General features: G+C 41.7%; 1 protein-coding gene across 1 annotated transcript in view; it reads left to right on the plus strand.

Moving 5' to 3' along the window:
* SFXN5 (sideroflexin 5) overlaps positions 1-15,176 on the plus strand; it is a 168,060-nt gene that overhangs the window by 41,626 nt on the left and 111,258 nt on the right. The window contains exons 4-7 of the mRNA XM_073343014.1: positions 6,904-6,930; positions 8,926-8,980; positions 10,570-10,595; positions 15,083-15,136. Of these exons, the coding sequence (XP_073199115.1) occupies positions 6,904-6,930; positions 8,926-8,980; positions 10,570-10,595; positions 15,083-15,136 (162 nt within the window). The remainder of the gene's footprint in view (positions 1-6,903; positions 6,931-8,925; positions 8,981-10,569; positions 10,596-15,082; positions 15,137-15,176) is intronic.

Below are 15,176 nucleotides of genomic sequence, written 5' to 3' on the forward strand. Positions count from 1 at the left end.
GATATACATTTCTGGGGGATGATCCAGGACTGGGAGTGTGTTCGGTTCACCCTGCTACATAACCAAGACTGGTGAGAGCCAGAGTGTAGCTGGCAGGGTGCAGTTACACACAGACACTCAGTGTGTGGCTTTGCTGTTGAAAAGCTGTTTGAGAGTGGCCCAGGTGGGAGCTACTACAGCAAGGCATTGTAAGGGACCAAAGGTTGCAGGGCGGGGGTGACAAAGCCCCCCACTTATCTGGATTGTGGCTTTTTATGTCACAGAGATGCCCCTTGAAAATTGAAGTCCACCCTTGACAGCTGCTGGCTGCCACCGATAATAATGACAATAACTAATGCTTTCCATTCCTGCATCACCTTCCATTTGAGGATGTTTATAACAGCTTTATAAAAGTTAATCCGTGAAGTCTCTCTAGATCCCCAGAAGGTCCATTTTATGAATGGATAACTCAAGAGCAAAGAGCTTAAGGCCCAAATTTTCAAACTTGGGTGCTATGGCACTTCGGCCCAGATCCACAAAGCTATTTAGACGCCTAACTCTCATTGACTTCAGTGGGAGCTAGACACCAAAATACCTTAGGAATCTTTGAAAATCCCAGCCTAAGTAAGTCAGGCACCCAACTCCCATGAATTTCCTTGTAATTCAGCGAGTCCTAAGCACGTGAAAGTCTATGGGAGTTGCAGGTGCTCACCATCTCTAGGTATTAAGCCCTACGTGTCTCAAGTTGGGCACCCCTTTCCCCCATTTTGAATGTTTGGGTCATAGTGACTGTGGCAGACCTGGGGCACCTCTTGACTCTAACCACCTGACAACACTGACGTCCTGTTTGATTCATTAATGTGTGTACTAGCACTAAACAGAACCACTTAGCGGTCCTTGCTGTTGGCTTGAAATATTTCTCAGTGAACTTCCAAAGCAAAGTAAATAGCACCCTGGTAGGGACAATATTTCTCCTGCTGGGAGTTAAACAGTTTTTTTTAAGGGGTTGGGAAAAAGAACAATGACATGAGATGCTCTTGTACATAAAGCAAGCCTTGATGTATCACACATTCCAGTCACTATGCTGAAACACTCGGAATTCAGTGTGGGATAGATAATCCGAGCTTTGCTTTAGTAAATCTTTTACAGTTTCCAGAGTGAGAAACAACTGGCACTTGCTGACTGGGTGCAAACTCCAGACTGCTATCTCGTTAACATCGAAGTTTTGTGGGAGCAGGCAGGATCTTGCGAAAGGATTAGAAAACCTCCCTGTTAGAGCAAGAAAGAGGCTAGCAGGGTTCCAAATGAGACTTTTATGTCATTGTCCAGAGAAGCAGAGACAGTTACTTAACAACTACTCACTTCTTTCTAGTGATTCACTCTTAAGTCTTGTCTATACTAGGGAAATTTTTGCAAAGATTTATCACTGTTGCCAATTCCAGTGTAGATGGGCTCCTTGCAGCATTTAAAGCACGGTATCCTCTGAGCCTACACAGGGTGAGTCTTTCCTTGCTTATGCAGGCTGGCAGTTCATCTACAGTAGGTCTCCAGTGTTGCTAACTCTGGTTTGAGCAACAATGAGAAATTTTTGCCAAAGTTTCCTAGAGTAGACAAGGCTTCAGCATGTGAACAGAAAATAATCCACTCTCCGATCCATGGACTCTACATGTTACTGCAGTTAGTGAAAGGAGAATTATTCCCTTCAAATTACGCAATTAACGCTCATATTTTTACAATCAGATATGTTAACGGATAAGCTTGGTGTTGAAGTGTTCTTTATATTTTTTGGTTGAAGAGTTACTTTCAAGTGTTGTCTTATACAGTGGAACTTGTATTTAATGTAGGTGAAATATATAGGTTAAAGGTATAAACATAATTCAGTTATTGTCCCACATTAAACAATGTGAAACAAGGTTTGAGGTTTTGTAAACAGAGGCTTTGGCTTGGTTAGTGCCATGGTAAATACACCATTTAAACTACTTTTACCTTTTTTTTTATTTAAGATAAAGAAAGGAAAGAAAAACAGTTTAAAAAAAAAAGAGAGAAGAAATGGAAAGTATTGAGGCTTTCATTTTAACAGCATCCCTTTTTCCCTTTCCCTTTAGCTGGAGAGAATTTTAGAAGCAAACCCCCTCCTTTGTCAGACAGTCTCTTAGATGGTATCAAAGACGGTAATAATGGTCCTGCCAGGGAAGAGAGAAGAAGTGAGTTGAGATGGGCTAGAGCTGTTGTTAAAGTTGGATCCTGTTTCATCCCAGGCAGCGGTTGGGTTTCAGGTGGAGCTGGTAGAGGTGGTGATGTCATCTGGGTCCCTCTCTCTGCCCCAGTCTGGTCAGGACGTCTCAGGATCAGGATGATGAAAGCCAGGGTCCCAGTTGGTGGTGGGGGTGGCAGTCATGATGGTGAAGCTTGCTCTAGTAGCCAGTTTTTCTCCTTAAAATCTCTTATTTTAAGCTCTCTCAAAGGGAATGGTGGGCGGAATAGCCCATCCCCTCATTATTTTGTTCACCAATTAGGTCGCTTCTGACACATGAATTTTGGTTAGCTGATGTTTTTTTCTCACTTATTTATTTATTTTTATAAAGCATGATTTGTAACACAGTCCATTAGTTGCTTTAGTTAGTAGGCCTTCATGTTTGGACTAATTTTAATTATTTTGTCTCCTTTTCCTACCTTTGCCCATCAGCATTTGTTGTTATAAGTTATTGTGACATTTTGTGAATTTTTATGTACTTTATCCAGTTTGGCTCACAATTAGGGCAAATTTGTAGGCCCAGTTATTACAACGAACCCCAACTGAGTAAAGCTCCTGTTTAACCAAAGATCAGTTACCATTCCCCTGGGGTTACTTGGGTTTGTGTCTCCTCGCTGTGCTCTGGGTCTCCCAAGCCTGTGACAAAGCCTTGCTGCCAGACACATCCAGCCTTAAGGAAGTGAGTAGGAAGAAGAGCTGTGTGGTCGCACTCTGGGTTCATGAAGCTTTGTGGTACTGTTAGAGCTTGTTGGGAAGATGCATCCAGCCTGCTTCATTATCTGCTGTTAAGCTCTGTAGGAGCGTAGTTACAGGGGAGCTCTCTGTGATTTAAGCTCCCTTTCTACAAATCTCCAGGGATCTCCAATTATCTGATGGGTTTGGGTGTTATCCCCTCCAACTTTTGAATAATCACAGTAGAAACTCCTGGGGATGTCTTAAGTCCACATAAAAAGAAAAGGAGGACTTGTGGCACCTTAGAGACTAACAAATTTATTTGAGCATAAGCTTTCGTGAGCTACAGCTCACTTCATCTGTAGCTCACGAAAGCTTATGCTCAAATAAATTTGTTAGTCTCTAAGGTGCCACAAGTACTCCTTTTCTTTTTGCAGATACAGACTAACACAGCTGCTACTCTGAAACCTTAAGTTCACATGTTCTTGCTCTTTACACAAATCTCTGGTGCGTCAGTAACAAGGTTGTAGGGTCCCTGCTCTTGGAACTGAAGGGAAAATAGCATCTTGGAAATCATGGATTAAAAAGTACTAGCTTGTCATCAACTAGTTTGAGAGCTATTAGACTATAATCTTGGAGCACTTGCAAATGGCCCCTGGAGCTAATTCCTTCACAGTGGTGAAGCATGTGTCAATGAAACAGGAGGCAGACCTGTCATCCTAAAAGGTTGCAATGGCCATAGACTGAGCCACTGCCCCTTGCCCATTTGGGTTGCGTCACAGAAAGTGAAGTCTTTTTTAAATGGTTTGGTTTGCTCTGGTTTTCTTTTTCTTTCTTTCTTTTTTTTTACTTGATGTTTCTTTTGTGTAAATCCAAGTGTGAACACATTTGCCACTAATACCAAAACAGGAGGGGTAGCAAACACTTGGAGAGGACACAAACTGCAAAGTGGCTAGTGTGACAGGCATGGCAATTTCCTGCAGTATTCTGGGTAAACTTTAATAGATTAAGTACTTTGGGAGTACATTGTATTAAAAATGCAAATGGTAATGTATTATTTTGGGTTTGCATATAATGTCTCTAGGGGGCAGTCATGACTAATGTAAACCCTAGGAAGTGTTAAGAGCTTCAAAGAACTATTTGAAACAATGGGCAGACAAGAACGAACTTTTAAAGTGAAGTGGGTTTTCCAGGAAATCTCCAGGGGGAAGTGTATGCAAGCATAAACTCCTCCATCTGTGCAAGAATTCAGCTTTTAGAAGCTTCGCCCTTAGGAGGGAACCTTGGTCTGCTTATCACCTGTTACATGAGGACAAGATCAGAGGCCCAAACTGTATAAAGAAGGGACACTCAGATTCATGGGTATTCTTGTTCTGAACAAAAGGGGTTATGAACTTGTAACCACAGTAGAGCCCCTGGGTGGGGTTTGAAGGACTGACACCTGCCAGAGCTCTTGTTTGAGTTGGGGTGATCTCTGGTAAGCTTATTAGCATGTGTGTAGGTTCTTCTATTGTTTTAATATGCTTTCTCTGTCATGCTTTCCCCTTAAGAATAAATGTGCTTGCTTAGAAAGAGTGGTGTGGTAACTGTGGGCAATTACTCTGTTTATAGCCTCTGTGGAGAAAGCAAAGCAGGCCTGCTTCGGCAGTCTGACTTTCTGGGGAACTCTCAGTGTAAGCAGGGAACTGCGCAGCCTGGAAAAACCCCGATCGAGGGGAGAGAAATGTGGGTCTCCGCTCAAGAGAGATGACAGCTGAGGATCTGGGAGCCTAGAGTGGGTGACTTTGCTGAACCATGAAGGGGAAATTCAGGTGCCCTGAATGGTGACGCATAGTATATAATTCTATGTTATTAATGTACAGTAACTCCTGTGTGAAATAGGAACACCTGTGGTAGGAGACCGCCCAAAAGTAGCCCCTTATTTAGAAACCATGGGCTGATTCAGACCAGCATAAATCTGGGATAACTCTACTTACTTTAGTACAAATGCTTTGGATTCACAGTAGTGTAAATGAGATCAGAATTTGGCCCCCCATCTCTAACATGGCCAGAGAAAGTGTGAATGGAATCCCTAGTTAAAACAGAGACCTGCTGTCAGCAGCCAGCTACTGGCTGGCAAAACCAACTACTCACAGTGTTGAATCTATTGGAAAAATGTTGCAGACTTGCTGAAAACAGAAAATGAATTAGAGGATAAAAAAAGTGAAAATGAGCTGGCAGAATCTTTAGGTGACTCATCAGGTGCATCTTGTAAAGTCGGTTTCTGGGAAGCAGTGGGATAATCCAGTGTTCTGAGAATATTTGCTCTGCAGCAAGGAAAAGCAGAAATATTGATACCAGTTAGTGAAATTAGATACCTTGACCAAAATGCCCATAGAACCTGCTCAGAAACCGCCCGTCCTTCCTCATGGACTGTTTTTTCACTAGTGCATTTGAAAACAGAGTCAGCTGAACAGAGAAGCTGAAGGCCAGTTCTCTGCACCCATGTCTAAGATCATGCCAGAAAATACATGGTCTTTTGCTGTATAATGCATTTAGAAGAGGTAGAAACACACAGTAGAATTCCTCTTTTACTGAAGGTGTTTTTTGTTTAATATTCTGAAGGTCAGTTATTGTTTTTTATACCATTATGCATATGCTGTATTAAAGAGGCTGCATGGTCCCATATGTAGGGCGCTAGCCTGGGATTTGAATTCATCTTGGTTTAATTCCTTTCTTTGCCACACACTCCTGGTGTGACCTTGGACAAATCACTTACTTTCTCCATGCCTCAGTTTCCCCTCTGTACAATGGGGATAATAGCATTGCCCTACCTCACTGTGGTGTAGTGAGGATAAATACACTAAAAATTGTGAGAGGCTCAAATATCATAGTAACTGACATCAATAGTTATTCCAGATTTACACCTTTGTGAATTAGATCGGAATCTGGGTGTAGATAATTACTAGGTAATAGGGATTGCTGATAGCTATGGGCCAATTTCTACTATGCTTCCTCACCTGGAGGTAGTACCTTACCCCGTGAATATTTCCATTGAAACCTACTCCTCAAGGGCCTTGATCCTGCACCAAGTCAATGCGAATTTTTCCATTGACTTGAATGGGAACAGGACCAAGCCCAATGTGAGAGAGGGTGGCACAATCCTATAACTTACTTTAAAAAATTCCATACCTTAAATGACTGAACCACCAAATTCTGCACAAAGCGAGTCTATGTTGGATATTCTTTTCTCTCTCTCTTACTCTCATCCTTCTTTCCTATTCCTTTCAATTATTTGTTACATCCACTTGTTTCATTTTGTCATAAAGTAGATTGTAAGCTGTATGGGACAGGGAATGTGACTTTTTGCAGTGGTGCCCTGCCCCTGATTTAGGTCCTTTATGTGCTATAAACAATAATAAAAACATGTATTTTATGAATATTGATTACACCTTCCCTTTCAGTGAGCATTCTTCAATGAAAAAGATTTTCCTTGCACAATTGTTTGTGGAAAAGTGAAAAATGGGCCACTCGTCCTATTGAAGCTAATGCATAGTTTGTATTTGAATGAATGTTTGCAAATACCTCACTGCAGTTTACTCACCTTAGAGTGGAATGCCCTCCAATGACCACTGACGTCAGGTGGGAGTCTTGGGAGCTCATTCAAAGTGTTATTGTGCTAATCAGATGTGTACATAAAAAAGTAAAGAGGGCAGTGTTCCTCATCTCAGAAGCTTACAATATAAGGTCTGAATTCTGCCATTCTGTCTTATGTTGAACAGTGTCTTCCTCTCCAAGTGGTATCATTCATTTCAGTAGAACTACTGGCTCTGATAAGGTACTTCTCAATGTGGGTAAAGGTGGTAGAATAGGGCCCTTAATAACCGTCTCTGACATCCAGAGGAAAGTTCTTTCTTAGAGCGATTCTCCCCGTTCCTTTAATGTAACAGATCAGAGGATTAATGTGGATTCTTCTGTGCTGATGTTTTAAAAACTAATATTTTATTTTATTTTTCTAGCTTTGGGGAGCTCAAAAAATAAAGCAGGTAACATGCTTTTAAATATTTTATTCCTCTTTTAAAATATCACTATTCCCTTCTGTTTTTCCTAAATGGGGGGAAAGGTGGTTCTTCTTTGTCTGTCACGGTTTTTCAGTTACATTTTCTCTGACAAGATAAAATAGCATGTGCAAATAAGTTTTTCCCCACACAAGAGTCTTAATTTTATTTTATTGTTTATATATAATTTTATGTCTTCATTTTCTCCCATTTATCTAGCCTAGAGTTTTCCTGGTCTCCACATTTCCATTAACTGGTTTGACATTTCTTCCATAACAATAAAAACTCTTTTCAGAGTAGAAAGAAAAGGAGGACTTGTGGCACCTTAGAGACTAACCAATTTATTAGAGCATAAGCTTTCGTGAGCTACAGCTCACTTCCTAGCCGTGTTAGTCTGTATTCGCAAAAAGAAAAGGAGTACTTGTGGCACCTTAGAGACTAACCAATTTATTTGAGCATAAGCTTTCGTGAGCTTCAGCTCACTTCATCGGATGTGAGCTGTAGCTCACGAAAGCTTATGCTCAAATAAATTGGTTAATCAATAAAAACTCTGTTATATCTTTCCCCTGGACAATCCCAAAACACTAGCAGACTGAGTCTCACCCCTGTTTACACCAGTTTTTACACTGGTGCATCCTCACTAGCTTCATATGGAGATCTGTCCTTATCTGCCTAAAGTGAGAAAGACCAAAGGTGACTTTTATGGACAGCTGTAGAATGGAATAAATTGATGGTCTCAGTCCAGTTCTTAATGAACAGGTGTCCACAGCACAAAACTACCACAGTTGGCTCCTTTGTAAGTGGTCTCCACAGTGAGGCCAAGAACTGGATGGACATGAAGGCTGAACTTCTCCTGCGGCCATAAAGTAGTGCAATGAACCATTATGGTAGTCGATAGGATTTTACTGGAGAATTCTTTGTTTCAGTAACACCAGATGACCATACAATCATGTTTTCAATTGGCAACACAATGGTCAGGCTCTGTTGGATTTCCATGCAAATGTCCATGCTTGCCTCAACCTGATTTACAATACATGTGAATGGAGAGAGCTTTCGTTATTGTTATAGATTATTGAGAGACTCTTCACCCTTAATCCGAGGAAAATGTATATATAGATTTAGTAGGAATGGGGGTTGTGAGTAGAACCCATCGTGTATAAAGTCAGGAAGAGTTAAATAAAAACTGTCATTTCAGAAAATATGCTTTTAATTTTATAATCACAGGAATTTCTGAACAACTCAATTTACTGCAGGAGAGCTGAGTAACACTTCTGAATAATTTGAATTTAAAATCTGTCCTGAACATTTGCTTAGAACTGATTTTTTTTTTTCTTCAAAAACTTTACTGTATCAAAACTTCAAACCTACACACAGGACAGGAGAGCTACATTGCACTGATTTAGGTTGCTGCTTCCCATCTAATCCACTTGACAATGACTTATTACTATCTAATGGCTGTTAGTGTCTTGTGTACAGTGAATTTAGTCTGAGTGTCCAGATTACAAAACCACCAACAAAGCCGGTCTCATTGTTAGCAGACACTAAGGACAGAGTGGGCCATGGAGACTAAATTCTATTCTTGTCCCTAGAGGTAGTACCTCCCAGGTCAGGGTTAAAGCACACTGATGCATGTTCTTTGTGGACATTGCTAGTGCTCATTATGTACCTGTTCTATGCTTCTGTCTCCAGTGTTGTCAAGCTGTCACTTCTCGTTAGCACTCAGTTATGTCAAGAATTTTTAAAGGAGCAGAAAACCAATATGCAGGAGGAGGGTTTTGTGAAGACTACTGAATGGTCATGGGCCACTGATCTGTGCTGCAAAAGCCACGTGCAGCATGCTGCTTATGCTGCTGTAGAGACACGTACGTGTGTCTCTCTGCTCTCTGGTTAAACATATTGTACATAATGGGAAGGGTCAGGCTCTTTGCTGCTTGCCAGCCACTTCCATGCTTTCACCATGTCTATTTACTGATTGTTTTGTAGGCCATCATACATCCTGATACTAATGAGAAGATCTTCATGCCTTTCAGAATGTCAGGTAGAGTATATCCTCTAATCAGTGTACTGATCTGTTTTACTAATCTTACTGAAAACACATAGTCAATGTTATAATCCCATTTTTGTCCCAGTTCTTTCTCTGAATCTTTTAAATGTTTAATGTCTGCCTCATTCTTCTCCCTCTCAGATGTACCCCCTGGACATCTGAATGTGAACTGTGGCTTATCTCATCTCTGGCCTCTCTAAAGTGCCCATCCTGTGGTATCCAGGCACTCTATTTAAGTGTTAGCATTCATTTTAACCTCGGAGCAAGGAAAGAAAGCTGCCACATAAACAAACACTCTGGTACTTTCTTCCACTAAGGAGAGTGGGTTGGGCCACGTACCACAGCGATGGGCATAGTAGAAGAACCTAACTAGAACAGAATTCTTGGAAGGCACCTTTCATACCGCCAACCCATGTTCTTTCTCCCTCAGAGACAGAATGCTTTTCTTTTGTGCCATACTACATCCAGCCTTGGTGTGAGACAGCTGCTGTTGCACCATTAAATCAGCCTCTTCGTCCCCCTCTTTTCAGTAGTGTTCCATCCCTTGAGGCAAAAGAGCACTACCTTCCTTTACTGTGGATCAAGCTGTGGCTGTGTTTGTGGGGCAATTACTGTACAGAAGTGTTCCTTTGGTACCTTCTTGGGAGAGCAACCAGCAGGGAGAGTCTGAATCCCCTTTTAGAAGGGACCTTTATCTGGTTTCTAATGTGCTATGCTGGGAAATGAGCTCATGCGGTGGAACAACCTGTGAGCATGGGAGAAATGGCAGGATTGGTGCTTCATTCTCTAAAAACTTTTCTCTCCCCTGTTCTGCCACTGACTTGCTGTGTAACTTTGGGCAAATCATTTCACCTCCCTGGGCTATGACATCCCTGTCTGTCAACTGGGGTTGTGAGGCTTAATGCATTAATATTTGTAACATGCTCTTAGACTCTCTGGTGAGACGTGCTGTAGCAGAGCGAAGTGTGGTAACTGGCAGCTCTTGCTGAGGGAGGCAATATGTGGAGTATGTGATTTTTTTAGAGGGCCATTGATATTTCGGGTAAGGGCTTGCCCACGCTAGAGTGTTTCCATTTTAACTATACTGTTATAGCTAAAGCAGTACACCCTCCTTCCTCCAATGTGGATGCAGCTATAGCTATACATATTCTGGTTTGGGAAGAGAAAAAAGATGTACCAGTATAAGGCTCCTTTATAGTGTTATAACTACATCCATGCTAGGGTTTATATATCAGGATATCGGTACAAATATTGCATCCCTAACCAATGTAGTTACACCAGTGTGACTTTTCCAGTGCAGGCAAAGCCTAAAAAAAACCCTTGGTTAACACTTAAAACACCCAAGAGCTGAGAAGGGAAAGTGAGGTAAGAACTGTGAGTCCATTTTTCTCTCACTCCTGATTGTCAAGCTGTAACTCCACTAAAGTCACTGGAGTTATACGGGTGCAAACAAGAGGACCCTCAGACTCATGCCCTATGTGTTTCCTGTCCTATGTTTATAGCAGCACCAGGTTTCTCAGGTGTGATACCTCCTTAATCTCTATGTATTAAAATGTGCGTATCTTTCTTTCTTTTTTTTATAGGTTACATTCCTTTTGGAACACCCATCGTAAGTATTTTAGCATCTCTCCCCACCCAGTCTGAGTGTAACAGGAAATGCATTTTTTAGCACTCACATAGAATTCTCCAAATTCCACACTACTTCGGTGTGACATTCACAAAATGTTCACACCTTTCCCATCACACGTTAGCGAGGGTTTCATTGTGCAAAATGTGCCCTGATGGATTTAGCTTGTCATGTTTAAGGTTGTTTGCCTGTTACACGTTATTCACTTCCTTCCCTGCACATAGTATCCTGCTATTTTTGTAATATCTTCTAGTTTTTGGTTAATCTTCTACCTGGCTCTTTCTCCAGAAAGATAATGGGTCTGTCTACATAGCAATTAAAAACCCATGGCTGGCCTATGCCAGCTGACTCAGGCTCGCGGAGGCTCAGGCTAAGGGGTTGTTTAATTATGGTCTAGATGTTTGGATTCAGGCTGTAGCCTGGGCTCTAAGACCCTCCAGCCTGAGCCTGAAAGTCTACCGTGCAATTAAATAGTCCCTTGACCCAAGCCCACAAGGCTGAGTCAGCTGGCATGGGCCGGCCGCAGGTGTCTAATACCCCAAGGTGCACTGATCACCTGTAAAATGTAACTTCTGCATTGGTCTTCAGATCCTTCCTCCTCTGTATAATTGACAAGCTGCTTCCAGAATGTGACAAATCTAGTGAGAGCCCCGCAAACTTAAGAGCTACGTCACAGTACCCAGGATTATTTGACCCCCACACCCCCAATAACTCCTTTCCCCCAATGAAAATCAAAATCCTCTCTAATGAACTGTTGAAAAGTCATTAGTTATGGGTTATTGCTAAGTGTGCATCTCTCAGTTCATGTTTGTTATTTTCAGTTGACTGTATTAACATTTGGGGACAATATCTTGAGTGAAGGCCAGATTAGAGGTTTCCCTGACTGCATTTATAATGCTTAAACTTCAGTTACTCCTCACCCTCTGCCTGTGAAGTAGCTAAGTATTACCCCCATTTTACAGATTGGGAAACTGAGGCACAGCAATTTTAAGTGACTTGCCCCAGGCAACATAGCAAGTTGATATCAGTACCATGATGAAAAATTCATATACTTTTGGATTCCAGCTTTTTTTTTTTTTTAATCCTCGAGATCATGCTGCCTCAACTATTGTAAAGATTGAAATCTGCTGGTTGAAACCTCATAAACTAAGTGCATTGAGGCATACAACACTCATTCATAGATTCCAAGGCCAGAAAGGGCCATTGTGATCATCTAGTCCAGGGATCAGCAACCTTTGGCACGCGGCCCGTCAGGGAAATCCGCTGATGGACTGGGACGGTTTGTTTACCTGATCGCAGCTCCCACTGGCCGCGGTTTGCTGTTCCAGGCCAATGGGAGCTGCGGGAAGTGGTGCGGGCCGAGGGATGTGCTGGCCGCTGCGTTCCGCATCCCCCATTGGCGAACCTCGGCCATGGGAGCTGCGATCGGCCGAACCTGCAGACGCTGCAGGTAAACAAACCGTCCTGGTCCATCAGCGGATTTCCCTGATGGGCCACGTGCCAAAGGTTGCTGATCCCTGATCTAGTCAGACCTCCTGTATGGCAAAGGCTATAAAACTTTCCCCAAATAATATCGAGAGCATTTTGTTTAGGAAAAAACGTCCAATCTTGATTTAAAAATTGCCAGTGATGGAGAATCCACCAGGACTCTTGGTAAATTGTTCCAGTGGTTAATTACCCTCACTGTTAAAAATTGACACCTTATTTCCAGTTTGAATTTGTTTCCACGTTTCCAGACATTGGCTCATATTATACCTTTGTCTAGTAGACTGACGGGCCCATTATCAATTATTTGTTCCATAAGCAGGTACTTACGAACTGCGATCAAATCACCCCTTCTTTTTGTTAAGCTAAACAGATTGAGCTTGAGTCTATCACTATAAGGCATAAGAGTAATGATCCTCTCCAAGGAAGGTGATAACATGGTCACCAAAATATAGAGGTTAAAATTAGTGTTATTAATTTGTTGTAACCTACATTTTGGTGGCAACTTGTGGTGGGACATTATTTTAAACAAAAATTAGGTTAAACAGAAATGAGTTAACGATCAAATTGACAATGAAATCGGCCCAAATCCAGATCTGTCAGCAGAGCTGAGAGCTGTCAGATGAGTCCAATTTCACTAGCTGTAAAGGATAAACTGGAACCTCTTGTCTTTTTTTTTAAAGAAGCATTTTCAAATGTTAAAATTAAAATGTAACATTTATGCCAATCTATCTGTGAAATTTAGTGACAAAATTGGCAGCCTGCTCTAGCATAAAAACAGTGTGAATCTTACATTGAACATAGGGGGATGGGAATTCCTTGAGCAAAATGATTGTGCAGCAGTCTTATGGTTCTAGCCTAGAACAAGACACCAACTTAGGAAGAGGCTTCATCTGAGCTTACTTAATTCAGCAGCATAGCCTAGTGGGTAGGGCGTTGGAGTCAGAGTCAAGAGAGCAGGGTTCCATGCTTGGCTGTGCTACTGGCCTGCTGAGTCACCTTAGGCAAGTCACTTCTACCACCATGTGCCCTTTGTAAAAGGGGGAAACACTTGCCTCCCTTTGTAAAGTACTTGGGGATGAAAAGCAGTCCGCAGTGTTGCCAACTCCTGCAATTTTATTGCGAGTCTCATTATATTTGGCAATTTTCTTAAATCCTCAGCTCCTGGATTTGTGTGATTATTTGGGAATCTGTTTTTAATTTCTTTCTTGGGTTCTGATTCATGGTTTTTGGCTGCTTGGGACTGGCAATACTGCAGTAGATAGGAGCTGAGTACTATTGTTAATATAGACTCACAGATAAATCCACTTTCCTTAACCAGTAGGAAAGGACTTTGGTTTTGTAAACATAAAGATCCCTCTTGGTAATTCATCCCACTTGACCTCTTTCAGCTAGAGTCTTGTCAGAATCAGCAAATCTTTAGGGAAAGCATCTACATCTCTTGGCTTCAAAGCCACAATGACCATCACATCAGTCAGGCAATTAGAATTTGGTGGTTGATATATTTCTGGTGTTTAGGGTTTTTTATTTTGTTTTCCTTTTTAGCTGTTTTTTTTCCTTGACAGTAATTAAAAGTGAAGCTGTACATTCCTTGGCAGACTCTTGCACATATGGAGAGTTTGCATTAAATGTGCCTCTTTCAGTCATGCAGATTTTGGGTGTTCTTTTTCTTTTCATTTAGTCTCTTTCTTGTTTTCTTCCACTGAAGTTCAGATTATAAATGACTAATGTTTTGGGCTGCCTCATCTTCCCCAATCTTTTTAACCCGTTGCCTCTTGAGGCCAAATTCAGACCTGTTGGAATGAGGTGCAACTCCTATGGAAATATCTGGGCCAAGTTTGCCGATAATGTAAATCGTGGTGTTAGTTACATGCTGGATGTAAATGGTAAGTTAGTGTAACTCACTGATTTGGCACTCAACAGGCATGCAAAGTAGGTGTAACTTATATTTCAAGAAAGAACGTAGGAGGAAAAATCAACTTAACAGGAAGGTGTAAACTAAACCAGCCCATCCAACCTTTTTTATACCCTCTTTTTAGTTGTTGTTTCTCTCTTCTGGATTCTTAGGCTGTGAGTTGTACCCCGAAAACTGATGCAGCTGCAAATGAGTGGTGATCGTGGGCTCACCTCCCTTCCTTTTGACTGATTCTTTTGGCTGTTATATCAGGTTTTACCCTCCCCTCATCCTCAGCATAAATAAGATCAGAGAGGATGGCCTAGTGCAAAGTCCAAGAGTGTGGGTGAATCCACAGCCTTCTAGCCCCGAGGTCAGAGTGGTACTATGAGGAGCATTTTTTCTCCTGGTAACATGGGCTCCTATGAAAAATGCACACATTCAGGAATAAATTTGATTTGCTGGGCTCTGAAATAGACAGTCTTCACATTACAGATCCACGCTTGTCTTTTCACTCTAATTCCCAGAGAATTAGGTAGCTGGAGGGGAAAAAAAAATAAAAATGTGAAGGCATGTCCTATTATATCTACCCATTAGCTGACAATTCATCTCACTGGGAGCTTTGTTTGGGGGTTAACCTAAGGAGTTCCTTTATACTTCCTTTCCCATCCCTCTTCAGTTCCATGCATTGTGGCACCTTTTCTCTTGTGGAATGGGACACAGCCTTTCTGTGCTGCTCCCTACATACCCATGTGAGGCCCAATATCCCCATCCCTATTGGCCCAGTGAACATGGGACTGAACTCATGGCCCAGATTTGGACCTCTAGGGTCCTTGTAACTGTGGGTATGAGGAATGTAAACTCATGATCTTTAAAGCAATTGGTCCCAATTAAGAGCACTTGAACTTCAGGGTTTTCCAACATTAAAATCTGATCTCTTTTTGACATTTTCTAGAGGAGCTACATTTCCAAAAGTTGAAACAATAAACATATCAAAGAATAAAAACCTTTCCACCCTCCCACAAAGAGACTGACAGTGTATTCATTATGCATTTTTTTTTTTTATTTTAATCGTTCCTCTCTCTTGTAGGTTGTTGGTCTTCTCCTGCCAAACCAGACGCTGGTGTCCACTGTTTTTTGGCAGGTAACAATCTTCTGCCATGGCACATTGAGTCTATGGACTT

This window comes from Lepidochelys kempii, chromosome 4 (assembly GCF_965140265.1).
Source record: "Lepidochelys kempii isolate rLepKem1 chromosome 4, rLepKem1.hap2, whole genome shotgun sequence".
In the NCBI taxonomy this organism is placed as follows: Eukaryota; Metazoa; Chordata; order Testudines; family Cheloniidae; genus Lepidochelys; species Lepidochelys kempii.